At 52.1% G+C, this 18,819-nt stretch overlaps 1 protein-coding gene across 3 annotated transcripts; it reads left to right on the top strand.

Moving 5' to 3' along the window:
- Positions 1 to 229: 229 nt before the first annotated feature.
- ACP7 (acid phosphatase 7, tartrate resistant (putative)) lies at positions 230 to 18,278 on the top strand. 3 transcript variants are annotated; one of them, XM_041742713.1, is made up of 13 exons: positions 230 to 392; positions 1,593 to 1,875; positions 8,298 to 8,498; positions 8,810 to 8,992; positions 9,906 to 10,029; positions 10,266 to 10,328; positions 10,418 to 10,532; positions 10,630 to 10,737; positions 10,835 to 10,892; positions 10,984 to 11,051; positions 11,159 to 11,230; positions 14,215 to 14,352; positions 15,869 to 18,278. In XM_041742713.1, the coding sequence occupies exons 2-13, from the start codon at positions 1,764 to 1,766 to the stop codon at positions 15,932 to 15,934; spliced, it is 1,308 nt and encodes a 435-aa protein (XP_041598647.1). In that variant the 5' UTR covers positions 230 to 392; positions 1,593 to 1,763; the 3' UTR covers positions 15,935 to 18,278. The 3 variants fall into 3 exon arrangements, with proteins under 3 accessions (XP_041598647.1, XP_041598648.1, XP_041598649.1); XM_041742714.1 differs by lacking the exon at positions 230 to 392 and adding an exon at positions 741 to 863; XM_041742715.1 differs by lacking the exon at positions 230 to 392 and adding an exon at positions 817 to 929.
- The last annotated feature ends 541 nt before the right edge of the window (positions 18,279 to 18,819 follow it).

Raw genomic sequence — 18,819 nt, 5'->3', positions numbered from 1 at the left:
GCTCCCACCTAGACCCCAGGGCAATTTCTGGAGTTCATGCATTAATAATAATTTTAAACAAGAAAAAAAAAAAAAGCTGATTCTCATCCAGCCCTTACTCTGGGCCAGGCCGCGTTCTCAGCATGAAATTTCATGCCTCATCTGGTTTAATCCTCGCAACAGCCCATAGGGTATGTACTCTTGCTACCTTCGTTTTACAGGTGAGGAAGGCCAGGCTCAGCGAGGTTAAGTAACCCGCCTAGGGCGCCCAGCTCAGAAGCAGCAGAAACCAGCCTTTTCGTGGATTTTGATGTCGCGTGTTCAGTGTGCCCCCGAGGGGACTGGGGGTTCCCTGGGGAGAAGCCGAGGGCCAAGCTTGGGGAAGGAGGCAGGAGGAAGGAATTTCGAGGACGGTGAGCGGGCGGGAAGGGATAGGGGAATCCCCTGGGTCGCAGGCCCCACACCTGGGGACCTCGGGATCTGGCAGGGCAGGGGGTGGGGACCAGTGTCCGTGCCCTGGGGACTCCCGCAGCCGCGAGGTGGGGCGGCTGGGGGACGAGCGCAGCCTTACCTGTCCCGGCGCTCCTCCGGTGGTCAGCCTGGAGGTGGCGGCTGCGGCGTACCAAGCCCTACTGGGTCCCCCTTCCCACGCCCCACCCCGGGGGCGGGGGTGGGCGGGTGGGCGTGGGGCGCCCAGGACCGGCCGGACCTGTGCGACCCGGGGCCCCGGTTGTCTGGGGAGCCTGTCACTTGGGGAAGGCCGGCTCTTCCGGGGCTGGGACAGCTGTGGGCGGCTGGATGCCTCGGTGCCGCGAACTCATAAATACCGCCGCCGCCCTGGTGGCGGGAGGCGCGCGTGCGGGCGGCTGGCGGGCGCCCCGAGGGTGAGCCGGGCCCGGGAGGGAGTCCCCCGCCGCTGACGGGCCTGACCCGGGCTGGGCCCCCAGCAGGTCCTGCGGGAGCTGGGGAGCAAACTTGAGCCGGCCAGAAGGGCTGGGGAGAAGGGACTGGGTAGCAGGTGCAGGGCTGGGGGGCTGGGGGGGCTGGGGGGAAGGTTGGGGTCACCAAGGCAGGATGGGATGCCAGGCAGGCGGCAGAGGGCAAGCGTCCGCTCCAGGTAGGATGGAATTCCGGAGGCACCTGGGGATGGAGTGGAGGATTGAGGTCACTAAGACCAAACACCAAGCCTGGAGGCCAAAATGCAGGGTGTTGAGGTCTGAGAGCCCGGGGCGCTGCTAGGGATGGAGCGACAGGTCCGGGGAGCTGGGGTTGCTGAGAGGAGGCTGGAATGCTGGGGAGGGGGTTGCCAAGGGCAACTTTCTACGCTGAGCCCCCACCCCTCCCCCAAACCTCTCACTGATCAGGGGTGAGCTGCGGTTAGGACCCCTGGGTTCCAGTCCGGCTCCATCACACCCTAGCCGTGCCCTGAATCACTGTTGCTCATTTGTCTCCTGGGTGATCCGTGATCCGGTGATCCGGCGGTGGTGATCACGGTGGCCACCACTGAGGAATGCTGGGAGGCTCCCAGGAGTTAATGTATGCAAAGTGCTTAGCACACAGCGAGTCTCAGAACACTTGGGGCTTGGTAGTGATCGGATTTTTTCTCTCTCTAGCATCCGGATAACCATCCCCTTGAAGACCTCCTCACCATCCTGCCTGCCTCCCCGACATTGCCTGATCTCCCACCCTGCGTCTTCCCAGCCCCTTGGTGCTGTTCCTGACGGAATCCGATCTACTGCGGACCCCTCCCTTCTCGGTCTGCCCTCCCCCACTGTCCCCTTACCATGCGCCCCCTCTGTCCCTGCCGGTCCTGCTGCTGTCTGCTCCTGTTTCTCTCCCTGGGAGTCCAGGGGGCCCCAGAGGCAGCCCCTGAGCAAGTCCACCTGTCCTACCCAGGTAAGTTCTGTGGCCACTTCTGGGAGTTTCCCAGGGAGGCCCAGGGGGTTTGGGGGCTCAAGTATCCCCTTGTGGATTGCTGTGGGAGCCTGGGCTGGTGGCCTGGTCTTCCTGGACTTCGGTTGTGTACCTCTGTTGAGCGTGGGTCCCCAGCAGCGGTGCAGCTGGCTGTGTGGGAAATGATTCCGGCGTCCAGCCTCTCGTAAGCGTCCTCCAAAGGGACCACTGGTGTGGTCGTTGTGTCACTGCTCCTTGTGTCCCCCCAAAGCTGCCTCCTGGTCCTTGATCTAGGGAATCACAGGGCCCTGTGGTGGTCAGGCCTTGGACTCTGGACCCTCTGGACCCAAACATTTTGGGTTTCAATCCCCGCTTTGCAACTCACCTGCTGTGTGACCGTAGGCGAGTGACTTAACCTCTCTGGCCTCAGCTTCCTCATCAGGACAGTGGGAAAATATTAGTGTGACCTCATAGTGGGGAGTAAATGAGAGATAACCTGTGAAGTGGCAAAATGGGGTGTAGCCATGGTTCTCACACGTTTTTGTCGCAGGGCCCCTTCGTGCAGCTAAAAACGATTGCGAACCTTCAAGAGCGTTAGTTTATATGAGTTATACCTATAATATTTGCCGTGTTAGAACCCGAAACTGAGGCACTTAAACATTTTTAAGTCGTTTAAAATGAACAGTAATAAAGCCGTTCTGTGTTAAGGTAAATGGCATTTTTTCATGAAAAATAACGACTGTACCAAAGGGAACAAGTTTAATGAGAAGCGTGGCATTGGTTTACATCTTTTTAAGTCTCTTTAATGTCTGGCTTAATAGGAGACACCCGGGTCCCCCCCCCACATCTGCTTCTGCTGCTGTTGTGATATGTTGCTTTGGATGATACATATGAAGGAAATGTGGTCTCACAAGACTTGGGGTTGAAACACGGAGGAGAATTTTAAAAGGAGTTGCAAATAATTGTGCCTATGCACAGCCCTTTCTTTCTGTCTGGCTTTTGAATAATTTCAGCTTGCTATTTTCAAATAATGTTAGATTTATGGAAGAGGTGCAAAGTTAGTGCAGGGTTTCCGTATGCTCCTCACTCAGCTTCCCCTAATGCCAACGTCTTATGTGCCCATGGTCAAAGCTAACAAATGAACCTTGGCATTATATCACTAACTGAACTCTGGCCTTTGTTCGGGTTTCACCAATTTTTCCACTAATGTCTTTGTCTAATCCAGGATCCGATCCACCATCCCACACTGCATCTCGCTGCTGTGTCTCTAGTCTCTTTCGCTCCTCAGTCTTTCCTTGTTTTTTGGGTTTTGGGTTTTGGGGTTTTTTTGTGCGTGTGTGTGTGTCCTTGACACTCGTGAGGAAGATCGTTTCTTTTAAAGATTTAATTTATTTGAGAGAGAGAGAGAGAGAAAGAAAAAATAGGGGAGGAGCAGAGGGAGAAGCAAGCTCCCTACAGCGCAGGGAGCCTCACTTAAGACTCGATCCCAGGACCCTGGGATCATGACCTGAGCTGAAATCAAGAGTCGGACGCTCAACCGACCGAGCCACCCAGGTGCCCCAGGAAGATCGTTTCGTAAAGCTTAGCTGCCCTGTAGAATCTGAAACCACTCAAATGAACTGGCTTTGACGCTCATTGACCAACTGACCTTGGACAAGGCACTTTGCCTGGAGGCCTCTGTAAAATGGAAGGACAGTAAACCCATCTCGTGGTGCTGCTGTGAAAATCCAGTGAGATGACAGCTGTCCCCTGTCCGGCCGTCACAGTAACAATAGCAAATAAGCTCTTACTAAATGCCTCAGAGGGATAACTCACTTAGCCTCACACTGGATCTTAAGCTGCCGGTCCTAGAGTTACTCCCATTTTTCAGAAGAGTAAACTGAGGCTGATAGAGATAGAAGAGTCTGACACCTGGGTCACACAGTCTGGGATTTGAACCCCTGCTGGCCAGCTCAGCAACCCAGGATATTTGTCTTAAAACTTCAACTTTTACTAATTTTAGATTTCACAGAAAATTTACAAAAATATTACAGAGTTCCCATATCTCCCTCACCCAGTTTCTGCTACTCTTACATAATTATGGTATGTGTTTGTTTATTTATTTTAAATTATTATTATTATTTTTAGAGAGACATAATGTGCATGTGCGTGCAGGGGAGGGGAGGAGCAGAGGGAGAGAGAGAGAATGAGAGAGAGAGAGAGAGAGAGAGAGAATCTTAAGCAGGCTCCATGCCCAGCTTAGAGCTGATGCAGGGCTTGATCTCACAACCCTGAGATGATGATCTGAGCCAAAATCAAGAGTTGGATGCTCGGCAGCCCGAGTGGCTCAGCGGTTTAGCGCCGCCTTCGGCCCAGGGTGTGATCCTGGAGACCCAGGATTGAGTCCCGGGTCAGGCTCCTTGCATGGAGCCTGCTTCTCCCTCTGCCCTGTGTCTCTGCCTCTCTCTCTCTGTGTCTCTCATGAATAAATTAAAAAAAAAAAAAAAGAGTTGGATGCTTAACTGGCTGAGCCACCCAGGTGCCACAATATGTTTATTAAAACCAGGAAGTTGGGTGCCTGATTGGGTCAGTCAGTTAAGTTTATGACTTTGGCTCAGGTCAGGATCTCAGTGTCTTTGGATTGAGCCTTGAGTCAGGCTCCCTGCTTAGTGGGGAGTCTGCATCTCACCCTGCCCCTCCACCCAACTCATTTTCTCTCTCTCTCTCTCTCTCAAATAAATAAATAAAATCTTAAAAAAAACACAGGAAGTCATTAACATTGGTATAATATACTATTAACTAAACTCTAGAATCCGCTGGAATGTCAGCAGTTTTTCCGCTTGCTTATTTCATTATTTAGCATTTGGCTGCCCTTCTTAGTCACCTCCAACCTGCCAGTTGCTGTCTTTCCTTACCTTTCATGATCTGACATTTTTTTAGTACCGAGCAGTTATTTTGTAGGGTAGCCCTCATTTGGGGTCTGTCGGGTATTTTCTCCTGATTGGAATGAAGTTACGTGCTTTGCTGGCAAGACTATCAGAGCTGCGGATGTTGTGTCCTGCCTGGTGCCTGGTATCCGAGCGCACGATGCTGACGCAGCTTATTGCTGTTACTGGTGGTGTTGACCTTCACTGCGTGGTTACAGTGGGGCCTGCTGGGTTTCTCCACCATAGGATTTTTCTTCTTCCTTTTGTGGTTAATAAATACCTTGGGGGGAGGGCCGCTGGGGTGGCTCAGTCAGTTAAGCATCCAACTCTTGGTTTCAGCTCAGGCCACGATCTCGGGGTCATGAGATTGAGCCCTGCGTGAGGCTCCAAGTTTAGTGTGGAGCCTGCTTAAGATTCTCTCTCCCTCTCCCTCTGCCCCTCCCACTCATGCCCTCTCTCTCTCTCAAATAAATAAATAAATCAAAATAAATAAATAAATAAATAAATAAATAAATAAATAAATAAATTGGGGGAGGCTCCTTAAGACCATGCAAATTATGTTTCTCTTAAAACTTTAACCCACTGATTTTAGCATCCGTCTAAAGATCCATCCGAGGTGGATCTTGCCTGAAATAATTATTAGCATGGTGTTTGCCTAATTATGATTTTGTGACTTCCTAATTCCTTCTCTCCATCTAATGGAAATTTTACTCTAAAGAAAGCTATCCCTTCCCGCCTCCATCCATCCATCCATCCATTTATTTATGTATTTCAGCATAGGTTTACAAATATCTATTTTGATTCCTTTTTTTTTTCTATTTTGATTCCTTAGGTTAAATCATTATCATTATTTATTTTGTGGTTCAAGTTGTCCCAGATTTGGTCTTTTGGAATTCCTTCGGATCGGCTTCCGTGTTCTTTCCACAAACCCCCATCATTTCTTGAGGACTCCCCCACTTTCTGGCACCACATGTCACTCCAGGCTTATTTCGCATATTTCCTTCCCCATCGTTGGAATCAACTGCTTCTCCGAGGAGCCACAGAACGGGTATCTAGAAACTAAGATCTGAGCACTAGGTGTGCTCGTGGCTACTGAGGTATCACAGCTTCCAGGCCCTTCACAAACAAAGCTAGGCAACGTGTGTGTGTATTACACACACACACACACACACACACACACATCTCCATTTCCATATCTATCTGTACATGTATAATCGCACTTACCGTGAGATCATACTGACACCTGTGATTCTAGTCCGACATCACGGGCTTATTCTAGCCCTCTTCTGTCCTTATTTATTTATTTATCTCTTATTAGCCTTCTTTCTCCAGCATTGTGAAACTTATCTCCCACTTTTACAGTATACTTCGGTACTTGTTCGACGTGAGTAGGGGCATAAAGCAGTCTCAGAATTGTTTGGATCCCTGTGAGAACACTTACTAGGTGACAAGTATGTGCAGTCCTTTTCCTCTGTAGTTTTTTTAAAGTTTTTTTAAAAAAATTGTATTTTTATTTTTTTTATTACCGAGGTATAAGTTAACATCCAATGTTACGTTAGTTTCAGGTGTACAACAGAGTGACTCGACAATTCTATTCACTACTGGATCTGTCACCATGCAACGTTAGCATGGTATGCTTGACTATATTCCCTAGGCTGTCCTTTTTTCCATCTCTATGACTTATTAATTATATGACTGGAAATTTGTACCTTTTTGCTATAGTTTTATAGTGTCCAGTCGAGACCTAGTCCGTGGTTAACCCCTCTTCGGTGTGGTTGCTCTATTTCCTTTTTAAATATAGTGACATTGGGACACGTGGGTGGCTCAGTGGTTGAGAGTCTGCCTTTGGCTCAGGTAATGATCCCGGGGTCCTGCGATCGATTCTCGCATGAGGCTCCCCATGGGGAGTCTGCTTCTCCCTCTGCCTGTGTCTCTGCCTCTCTCTCTGTGTCTCTCATGAATAAATAAATAAAATCTTAAAAGTAAATAAATATAGTGACAGCCATTGGTTAGAGTTTACATTCCACACTGGCTTCTCCCTTCATCCCAGGTGGTTGTAATCGTTAGTGTGATTTTAGGGGTGCATGAAGGAAATATGAAATGTGACTATAATTCTAAGAATCAGAATTACACACAAAAAAGGTCATGTTTTCCCTTCTGGTCTTTTTCTGCTCCATTCCTGTCTCCCTTTTCTACCCCGTTCTCATCCACCCCATGTAAGTAACCCACATCTTTCCTTTCTCCTGACTCCTTCCTGTATTTCTTTCATGCAGATGAGTAGGTACCTGGGTGCTCTTCCATGAAGAACAGATGACCATAGACAAGTCTTGTGTGTTTTGCTTTTTTAATTTCACTGGACGTCCCAGATGTCATTCCACAGCACTTCCTAGAACGTGTCCTCTTTCTTTGGATAGCTCCCCTGTGCTCCACTGTCTGGATGTTACGTAGTCTAATGGGGTCACTCTCTTGTGAATGGGCATTTTGGTTGTTTCTGATATGCTGTGATTACAAACAGCAATGAACAATCCTCTGCCCACGCATTCTCCTGTTGCCGGAATAAGAACACGTGCTCTTGACATCAGACCATACTGTGTGGCAGGTTTAAAACCTTGAGTTGGGGGCGCCTGGGTGCCTTGGTTGGTTGAGCATCTGCCTTCAGCTCGTGTCATGATCTCAGGGTCCTGGGATGGAGCCCACATCGGGGCTCCCTGCTCCAGTGGGGAACCTGCCCCTTCCTCCCACTTATGCTCTCCTGCTCTCTCTCTCTCAAATAAATAAAGTCTTATAAAAACAAACCTTGATTTGGTTGCTGGCATTTAAGAATTTTGAGCTATCACTGAAAAGTTTGGATCTATCTATCTATCTCTATCTATGTGTCCATGTTCCTAGAATATAAAAACCCATGTAATAGAGACTTCCTCTAGAAGTAGACAGATTTAGGGGCACTGAGCCTGCTTCCTGCAAGGCCGCTATCACGGGAGTGGTGTTGGTGGCTCCTTTAAGGTAGGGAGGGGTGGACAGTTTGCTGCACACCCCAGAGCTCTCTGCTGCCTTACTCTTTCCAGCTGGCCTTTGTTCCTGTTTATATTACCTAGCAGGGGTCTCAACATCTGGGTTTATAACCCCTAAGTGGTATCATGTCTGTAAAATGTTTGGCACACGGGCTGCACGAGTAAATCAAGATATTAAGAATCCTATCCACTCACCCATGGAATCCTAACCACACCGTTCCAAGTGCTTCTCTTGTATTTATTCCCCTAAGCCTCAACAAAACCCTTAGATACTATCATTATTCCACTTTACAGATTTGGAAACTGAGGCTCAGAGAGGCGAAGTGACTTGTACAGGGAAGCTCAGCTTGCAGATGGCAAAGCTGAGGTCTGATGCGGGGAGCTCCGGAACCCGTGTCCCTAACCACTAACTTGTCCCTGAGCTGTTGGAGAGAGTCTGTGTCTGTATGTCCTTCCCTGCTCCGGCTCAGGCCTCACTGCCCGCCCTGGCTCTGTTCCTTTCTTGCAGGTGAGCCTGGCTCCATGACTGTCACCTGGACCACGTGGGTCCCCACGCGCTCTGAAGTGCAGTTCGGACTGCAGTTGACAGGGCCCCTGCCGCTCCGGGCCCAGGGCACCTTCAGCCCCTTCGTGGATGGGGGCGTCCTGCGGAGGAAGTTCTACATCCATCGAGTCACGCTGCGGGGGCTGCTGCCCGGGGTCCAGTACGGTGAGAGGGACCCCAGGCCCAGGTGTTGAGGGGGTGCAGGAAGAGGAGTGTGGTGTCAACGGGAAGCCACCGTGGGCAGGGGGCTCAGGCCGGGCTGAGAACGGCTCTGCTCATCTGGAGCCTCTTGCATGAGACTCCGGGATGGAAATGGGAGGTGCTGGGGTCTGGGGTACAGTGGACCGAAGGGCATGGGTCAGAACCCCTCAATCCTCACTTCCTCTCCCCACCAAGTGAAGATGGATTGTGGGGGCTGTGCAGAGGAGGCAGCCTGGGGGGCGCCTAGCTGACTGTGACCTCCCCCTTGCCCTCAGTTTACCGCTGTGGCAGTTCTCGGGGCTGGAGCCGTCGGTTCCGCTTCAGAGCCCTGAAGAACGGTCCCCACTGGAGCCCCCGTCTGGCTGTGTTTGGGGACCTGGGGGCCGACAACCCGAAGGCCTTACCCCGGCTGCGCAGGGACACCCAGCAGGGCATGTACGATGCTGTTCTCCATGTGGGTGAGGCATCGGCATGGGTGCGCCCAGAGGTGGGGGATGGGGCTTGGGGGGGAGGAGGCGATCCCGGGGCTCTCTAGGGCACTGTGCTGGGGTGAGTGTGGTTCTAAAGGGGACAGGTGACGAGGCCACCCCGGACGTGGTGTCTGTGGTTAACCAGACTGCCCAGGTTCAAATCCCAGCTCCAGCACGTAGAGCCGTGTGCCTTGGTTTTGTCCTCTGTGTTATTATGATGAGAGCTAAGGCTGGTCCAGAAATCACGGGACTGTCGTGATGACTACATAGGTGACATTGCCTGGCATGCTGTAAGTGCCACGTGCTCCTTGTCATTATCATTGCTGCTGCGGCTTCAGGGGACAAGGACACACATGGGAGATGGAGATTGGGGCTGATTGGGTTCACAGCCACAGACTGGAATCGACTCCCAGGGCCTGATTCCTGGATCTTTACTAACCAGCCATGTGATCTTGCATGAGCACTTAACCCCTCTGGGCCTAAGTTTCTCCATCTGAAGTGGAGCGATAATACCATCCACCTCAGAGGGTGTTTTGAAGGTTCAGGTGATCAAGTATGTAAAGCATTTGGAACTGTGCCTGGTACAAAACCAGTACCAGATCGTGTCAGCGCTGTCCTGGGAGGGGACAAGAGGGCGGGCAGAGATGGGAGCCAGTGCTCCAGATAGGAGCACAGGAGACCAGCGAGGTCTTGCAGGGTGCGGGGGAAGGAGGGTCTCAGGGGCCAGAGGTTCAGGAAACAGCTCCAAGTGCACATGTGGGTGGGTGTGAGGTAGGGATCAGAGAACCAGGATGGCTCGGGGCCAGGGGGTTGCACAGCTGAGCAACCAGGGCTCTCCGTTCTGGCGAAGGGAGGGCCAGGTCTGGGTCCTCACTCTCTCCTCGGTCCCCCTGCCCCCCAGGAGACTTTGCCTATAACATGGATCAGGACAACGCTCGTGTCGGGGACAAGTTCATGCGGCTCATCGAACCTGTGGCCGCCAGCCTGCCATACATGACGTGCCCTGGGAATCATGAAGAACGCTAGTGAGGGCCCGGGGCTTCGGGGTGGGTGAGGGTCTGATGGATGCAAACAGACATGCCTCCCTTACTTAGCATCTTACCTTAGTGTCTCATGCTGCAGCAGTGCCTTAGTGGTAACAAGAGGAGAGGAGAGGAGATGAGGGCTGGGCTGGGAGCCAGACCTGACTGACAGTGGGGAGATAGGGGCGGGCTCTGGGACCCCAGACCCTCTCCCCACCCTTTTACTTCCTTTTATCCAGCAACTTCTCTAACTACAAGGCCCGCTTCACCATGCCAGGAAACACAGAAGGGCTGTGGTACAGGTAATCTGGGGGACGGGGGTTGGGGGGACTGGAGGGTGGGAGATGCTGAGGAGACCCCACCTCTGAACCATGCCCTTTGACCCCTCCAGCTGGGATCTGGGCCCTGCGCACATCATCTCCTTCTCCACCGAGGTATACTTCTTCCTCCACTACGGCCACCACCTGGTAGAGAGACAGTTCCACTGGCTGGAGAGCGACCTCCAGGTAACCTGGGGGGAGGTCCCCCATCATCCCTTGACCAGCCTCCACCCTCTCCTCCCTCTCCCCACCCATGCCCCTCACTCTGGGCCCTTCTCTCTAGAAAGCCAATAAGAACCGGGCAGCGCGGCCGTGGATCATTACCATGGGCCACCGGCCCATGTACTGTTCCAATGCTGACCTGGATGACTGTACGTGGCATGAAAGCAAGGTGAGGACCCCTCCCTGGGTCGGGGTGCTGAGAGCCAGGCGGGGGGCCGGCCTGCACCACCATTCACCCCATTCACCTCCTTGCTCACCCTGTCCAGGTTCGCAAAGGCCTCCGTGGCAAGTTCTACGGCTTGGAGGATCTTTTCTACAAATACGGTGAGTGACCCGGAGGACTCCTGGCCCCAGGCCCCAGCCCCTTCCATCTCTCCAGGACCAAACGCCTTGACCCCAACTTGTTCTGTCTCAGGGGTCGACCTGCAGCTGTGGGCTCACGAGCACTCATACGAACGGCTGTGGCCCATTTACAACTACCAGGTGAGGTTCAGGAGGTCCGAGGGCCCCTCAGCTGGTGTAGGTGGATCCCTGGATCCCCAAAGTGTGGCCTGGTGTGACATGCGCCTCCCCCTTCTTCCCTTCTCCAGGTATTTAACGGCAGCCGAGAGACGCCGTACACCAACCCTCGAGGCCCTGTCCACATCATCACCGGGTCTGCTGTGAGCAGCATGGGGAAGGGTGCCTTTGGCTTCTTGCCTCTTCATTTTTACTGCCTCTAATACCAGCCTGCGTGCCATGTGTTCCTATAGTTACTGTCACCACCTCTCAACCTTAGAGCTTAGGTAGCCCTAGGAGCAGGGCCATTGTACAGATGTGGAAACAGAGGCTCAGGCAGTCAAATACTTGTTCAGTCCCAGGTTCGCCAAGTGGCAGGGGTTGGGGGTGTGCCCAGGTGTACAGGATGGATCCAAAGACAGAGAGATTCTTATTATCACTGCAACCTGAACTCCAGACTCGATTCACCTTCCACCAAACCTCTCACTGACGACCGCTTTCTGTTCCCGGATCCCACGCTCAGTTTAGTTCTTGTGTCTTCCGAGTCTTTCCTTGTCTTTCATCCTTCACATTTGGAAGACTCCTGGCCAGTTGTTTTGCAGAATGCCCCTTGGTCTGGGCTTGTCTGTCCTTTTGCTGAGATTCGGGTTACGCATTTTGCACAAGACAGTCACAGAAGTGATGTTGTGTTCTCCTCGGTGCGTTGGGTGGGGGGTTCCTCCCATCCATGTGTCTCATTCCTGGAGATGTTTCCCTGAATCGCCTGGTTAAGGAGGTGTCTGCTGGGTTCCTCCGCTGTAAAGTTGTATTTCCCTTTCTAATTAATTAGTAAGTATCTTCAGGGAGATACTTTCCGGCCATGCAAATCTCCTGTCTCTCCTCAAACTTTCACCTACTGATTTTGGAATCCCCCTATGGGTCTTGCCAGCAACAATGATTACTGTGGTGTTCTAATGGGGAGTTGCTATTTCCCTCATTCCTCCTAGATTTATTCATTAGAATCCTCTCATGAGGAAGAGTCCCTTCCATCCCATTTCTGTAGTTTGTTAGTGATTTATTCCAGTGTGGACTCATGGGTGATTATTTTATCCTGCGGGTGATTATCTGATACTATTTATGCCACTGCTCACCTTGCCCCCGTTTGGGCCACTGGAACCTCCTGAGGTCAGATCCTGTGTTTCTTTGTGTGGCCCTGTCATTTCGTGAGCACTTCCTTATTTTTTGGCCCAAGAGGGTGCTCCAAGATCATCTTGTGTTTTCCCACCCTTCCCCTCTCCACCTTGGAGGCACTTGTTTCTGCAAGGAGAGAGAGCTTATTTTTTAATATGGTTCTTAAAGACTAGTAGGATCAAAGTAAGAACCACTTGTGATAAAAATCCAAACAGTACAGAGGGGCAGGAGGTGAACCCCAGGCATTCACACCCCCGTCTTCATCCCTACTCTGGTGCTCTGTCTCTTGGATGGCATTTTAGAATGTTCTCTGCATGCACAATTGAGTAATTGTCTTGATAGAGATGCGTTACTATATTACCCACTTTTTAAAAACAACTTGGATCATGCTTCATGCCCTAGGGGTTCTCAACTTTGGTGCACATTATATGGGGAAGTTTTAAAACTGCAGCATCTGGGCCGCATTCCAGAACAAACACCAGAATCTCTGAGAACGGGGCCCTGGCATTGGCCCAGTGCAAAGCCACCACCTGGAGCAGGAAATAGAATGTTATCAGCACCAGATGGCTCCTCATACCCCTAGGTGATCGCTATTCTGAACGTTAATCAGCATAGATTAGTTTTTTCTTCCATTTTAAATTTTGAAATTATTTCAGACTTACAGAAAAGTTGCAAAAATACAAATACTCTCAATATCCCCTTTACCAATATTTCCCAAACGGGAACATCTGTTTTTTGTTTTTGTTTTTGTTTTCTTTTGAGAGAGAGAGGGCATGAGCAGGTGCTTGTGAGCAGGGAGGGGAGGGTCAGCGGGAGAGAGAATCCCAAGCAGGCTCCACGTCCAGCACGGACTCGGACACAGGGCTCAATCCCATGACCCTGAAATCAAGAGTCTTAGGGCAAGAGTCTTAGGCATCAAGAGTCATGCGCTGAAATCAAGAGTCTTAGGGCACCTGAGTGGCTCAGTCAGTTAAGCATCTACCATCGGCTCGGGTCATGATCCTGGGGCCAGGGGATCAAGTCCCCACATCCAGCTCCCCGCTCAGTGGGGAGCCTGCTTCTCCGTCTCCCTCTGCCGCTCCCCCTGCTTGTGCTCCCTCTCTATCAAATAAATAAATACAATTTATTTATTTATTTATTTATTTTTTTGGGGGGAAATAAATACGATTTAAAAGAAAAGTCATATGCTCAACCAACTGAGCCACCAGGCACCCCACCCACATCTGTTTTAACCTCTATTTGGTCTTATTTTATTTGTCGTAGCGATTATTATATTATTAATATTTTATAATATTATATATAATTAATGATTATTAATATACTCTTTGTCCTGGAGAGATCATTTGGGACTATGCCAATACCTGGCTATTCCTCAAACTTTCACCACTAGTTTTACCATCGATTGATGATTCTTGCTTCCATTCATTATTATAATGATGGCTGCAGAATGGTGATTTCCTAAGGTCCCTCATGCTCTCTGCTCATGTCGCCTGGCATTCTGCTACAAGGATGAACACCCGTGCTCCCCCAGGCACCGGTGACTTATAAAAAGCTTTCTTGGAGGGTCTACTGTGCCCCCACTGTTGAGACCTCCAGGTTTCGTCTCTGCTTCAAATTGTGTTTTCTCTTTTATTATGCATCTCGGCCACCTTTCCGTAACACCCTGCTTTGTGATGGCTATGCTAGAATTTAACTGACCGCCACTGATGGGCATTTGGGCACCTGCCAGCTCAGGGCTTTTACAGAAAATGCTGCAGTGGGCAGTCTTTTACAGTCGTGCACTTTTCTAGAAGTCAAAGACCCGGGGGTGCAAGAAGCCTGGCTGGGTGAAAACTCAATCCTGAGCATTAGTGAGGTCAAGTCTTAGCAGACTTTGTCTTCCTTGGGGGCATCAGGGTCCCGGCCTGGGAGGTTGTTTCTGCTTCTTGCGGGGCCTTCACCCACCCCAGCCCTGGGTCTAAAGGCTTCTGTCTGGCAGGGCTGTGAGGAGCGGCTCACCCCCTTCTCCCTCTTCCCGCGGCCCTGGAGCGCTGTGCGGGTGAAAGAGTACGGGTACACGCGGCTACACATCCTCAACGGGACCCACGTCCACATCCAGCAGGTGTCGGATGACCAGGTCAGTGAGCGGTGGCCCAGTCACCTGCCTGAGTAACCAGGCCCAGCGTGTTCTGGAGTCGGGTGGCTAAAAACATGGATTCCAGAGCTCGCAATCTTGGGTTCAAATCCTGCCTCCACTTCTTGCCAGCTGGCTGACCTCGAGCCACTTATTTCAACTATCTGAGCCACGGCTCTCCCATCTGTTAAAGGGGATGACAATATTTATATGAAGTGCTTAGAACAATCTCCAAAGCATGGTAAATTCCATAGGTGTCTATGAACCTGAAGCAGTGGGTGGTGGGAGCAGGTGAGAGGGAAACCAATATGTTGTGTGTGTAGCAGAAGCAGCTTTCGATGGACCCAGATCTTCATGGTTTACCTTTCTTTATTTTTGCCATCGTGATTTTATTTTATTTTTGAAAGATTTATTTATTGGGATGCCTGAGTGGCTCAGCGGTTGAGCATCTGCCTTTGGCTCAGGGCATGATCCTGGGATCCCGGGATCGAGTCCCGCATCGGGCTCCCCACAGGGAGCCTGCTTCTCCTTCTGCCTGTGTCTCAGCCTCTCTGTGTCTCTCATGAGTAAAATAAGTAAAATCTTTAACAAAAAAGTTTTTAAAAATTAAATTAAAATAAAGATTTATTTATTTATTTATTTGAGAAGAGTGGGTGGAAGGACAGAGGGAGACAGAGAATCTCAAGCAGACTCTGAGCTGAGCACAGAGCCCGATGCAGGGCTCGATCTTACACCCCTGAGATCACGCCCTGAGCAGAAACCAAGAGTCGGACGCTTAACCGTCTGTGCCACCGGCACCCCAGCCATTGTAATTTTAAAATAATAATAATTATGATTTCTTGAGCACCTGTTGTATATCAGATGCTGGCCTAGATGCTTTACATCTAGTAGCATTTTAATCACCACAGCAATCCCTTGGGATAGTTTTTCTTTCCATTTTGCAGGTGAGAGAACTGAGGCTCAGAGAGGGGAAGTAATTTTCCAAGGGTCACACAGCTGGAGGGTGGCAGAGCTGGGCTCTATCTCCAAAGACCACGTTCTCTTTATTATAAATAACTACCCTTTATTGAACAGTGCACGTACCGGGGGTAGGCTTTAGGCTTACACGTCGATCACATTCAGTTCTCCCCTGTGTATAGAATAAGGAAGTGAGGCTCAGAGTTGGGTAACATTCTTAGGGCCATGTAGAGAGCTGTTGCACTGGGATGTAAGAGAGGCTTGTCTGACTCTAGGGTTTGTGCTCATAATACACTACACCTTACCCAGTCCTTGCCCAGGATCCCCTTTTAAAAAGCCCTCTACAAATAACCTCATTTAATTCCCACAACATCTATGAGGTAGGTACTGTTGCTGTCATCTCCACTTTTCAGATGAGGGAAACTGAGGCTCAGAGAGGCCTAGCAATTCTTCCAAGGTCACACAGCCCATTAAAGGCAGGGCTGGGGTGTGAATCCAGGTCCTTGGCCCCGGAGTCTGGACTTTGAGCTCTCACTACCTCCTTTGTTTTTGTCCCTTGCAGGATGGGAAGATTGTGGATGACGTCTGGGTGGTGAGACCCCTGCTTGGCCGGATGATGTACCTCTAGGTACAGGGGCAGCTCTCATCAGGAACCCCGGGCCTCGCTGCCTTGGCTAGTATGACCGGACACTGCCCAGGCCCAGGTGGAGAGTCAGGGCGGGCCTTGACTCCCAGCCCTCCTGAGGGCCCATGTGGGGTGGCTGCAGCCCGGAGGCAGCCGGGGCGGCTCTCCCCTCCTGGAGAGGTGGGGGTACCCCCTGGCTGTGATGGGAGGGCAGGTATGCAGACACAGAGCAAAGCAGGGCAGGTGTGGGGCGGCACAGCCCTGCTCTCCTGCATAGCACTGGCAGGGCGGGGCGCCCACAGGGCCTCGGAAATAAAGAGGCTTAGAGCTGTGGCTCCGTGGACTCTGCACTTCTGGGGGTGCCCCCGGGCCGTCTCCTCTCCTGCCTGCAGGGGCGAAGGGCATCTCCTACCCTAAATCAGCAAGTGGGCACGGCTGTCATGACCCCAGTCTCCGGCAGGTGGCGTCGGGGGCCTTTCTCCTCCTAGACCCGCAGTCCGTGCTCCTGCCGCCCAAGGAGTGCCCACAGTGTCGCCCTGTGCCTCAGTTTCCCAGCCCAGCACCAATTTATCCTGGAGGGGAGAAATGTTAACACTCCTGCCTCCAAGCTGGGGGTGCTTACCAGGCTTAGGATCTCACAGACCTGCTGTTTCCCTCTCCCTTTCCCTTCCTTTTCTCCCCCCTCTCTCTACCCCTTCCCTTGCATGGGTTCAACCACTATTTATTGGGCATCTACCACGTGCCAGGCCCTGGTCTCAGTCCTGGGAGACAGCTATGAACAAGCCAGAGATCTCTGCCTTTGCAGAGCTGATATTCTAACCAGGGGGTCAGACCGCAAGCACAATAAAAAAGAAAAATATATAAAGCAGGGTAAATATTGGTGAGCACTCTGAAAAAGCAAGGAAGGAAGGGGCATGAGGGGGGACAGTTGCAGTTTTTGCAAGGATAACCAGGGAGGACTCACTGGGAGGGTGATGTTTGATCTGAAGGAGTCTGAGGGAGAAGCAATAGGGGCAGAGTGTGTTCCAAGCAGGGGAGCAGCTGGTGCAAAGACCCTGAGACAGAAACACGCCCGCCCTGCCAGGGTGACAGTGTGGAGGCCCGTGAAGCCCGGGCCAAGTGAGTGCGGGAGATGGGGACAGGGAGGTGAGGGGGAAAGATCATGTGGGGCCTTACAGGGCCCAGGGGGACTTTGTCCTTTATCCACAGGAGGGCTCCGAGCTGGTGACAGGCACATCTGAGTGCAGGAGTCCTAGGCCGAGCTGGGCGCGGGCCCCAGGGCTGAGGGCTTCGCCGGGGCAGCGGGTGGGCTCCCAGTTCTGCAAGCCGACCTCACATTATTGCTGCATGAGCTGCACAGGCTCGGCTTCCTCACACGGACACCCCCGCCACCCCTCACTGTGCCCAAGGCACGCCAGCTTCCTGCGGTTTCTTGAATTGCACGGAGCTCTTTCTCACCCTGGGCATGCCCTCTCCCTGGCTCATCCTGGGCTGGCATCTTCTCAGCCCGAGGTCTCAGCCTCCCCTGACAGTCCCAGCGAAGGGAGCTGCGATCACCTGCTTTACTTCATTTCTGGCTCTCAGCCGCCTGGAAGCCTCTTACTGATTTAGGCTTGTTCTGGGTCAGTCCGGCCCCCTGGGGCCTAGAGTCTGTGGGGTTGGAGACCAGGGCCATCTCGTTCATTTGTGGGTCTATCACCTCCCCCACCCACCCCTCCCAGATCCTCTTCTCAGGCTGGGTGGTGCCCACCCTGGGCCAGCAGTGTCTGGGGAGCAGGGGGTGTCTGTCTCCCCCACTGGACTATCAGTCCCCAGAGGGTGGGGCCCAGAGCTCACCCCAGCACAGCCCAGCGCAAGAGAGGTGCTTCATAAATATTAATGGTGCCACATGCCAGGCTCTGGCCGGACACTGCCAGGGACACGCCGGGGACAGTGATGAATCGGCCCCAGCCAGGCCCTGTAGGAGTTCATGGGCGAGCAGAGAAACGCGGTTACCCAACTCGGGTGACACGCAATGAGGGAACGCCACGGAGGGATGCGCCCAGCCTGCGAGGTCGCCAGCTGCAGAGTCACGCATTGCACGCTGCAGCCAAAGCCTGAGCTGGCGCCCGTGTGGGCCTGGCCGCGTCCGTCCCAGGCCAGAGGGGTTGGGGGGGTGGAGGCTGTGACCACGAGAGCAAAGGCCTGACACTGGGGCTGGACAGAAACTGGGTTTGGATCTCGGCTCTGCGACTTCCCGTGGGATGTGGAGTCACCAGCCCGCTCTGAATGTCAGTTTCATCATCTGTCACAAAAGAATGATCGTACTTTATGGGATCACCTTGGCATTAAATGAGCCCGAAAGCCTTGATGTTGTCCATGACTCTTCTTTTTCTCATGTCCCGCATTTAATTAGCCAGCCAATTCTGTTGACTTGGTCTTTAAAGTGCATCTAGAGGGACACCTGGGTGGCTCAGCAGTTGAATGTCTGCCTTTGGCTCAGGGCGTGATCCCAGGGGTCCTGGGATCGAGTTCCGCATCAGGGTCCCCGAAGGGGGTCTGCTTCTCCCTCTGCCTATGTCTCTGCCTCTCTCTCTCTGTCTCTCATGAATAAATAAATAAATAAAATCTTAAAAAAAATAAGTAAAGTCCATCTAGAATCTGTCCCCTTCTCCCACCCTGGTCCTATCCACCTGTCCCTTGCCTCCTACCTGGTCTCCCCTCTGCTCCCATCCCCAGCCCCCATAGTCTGCTCTCCACTTGCAGCCGAAGGGACCCGTAGGTACCTGTATCAGGTCATGTCTTTCCTCTGCCTGAGCCCTCCTGTGGCTGCATCTCACTTGGGATAGAAGCCAGAGTCCTCCCTGTGGCCCAAGCCACACGATCTGCCCCCATCACCTCTCTGTCCT

The sequence above is a fragment of the Vulpes lagopus genome, chromosome 2 (genome assembly GCF_018345385.1).
Source record: "Vulpes lagopus strain Blue_001 chromosome 2, ASM1834538v1, whole genome shotgun sequence".
NCBI classification, from domain to species: domain Eukaryota; kingdom Metazoa; phylum Chordata; class Mammalia; order Carnivora; family Canidae; genus Vulpes; species Vulpes lagopus.
Note: the sequence above shows the minus strand (reverse complement) of the source record. Positions and strands in the feature narration are given on the sequence as shown.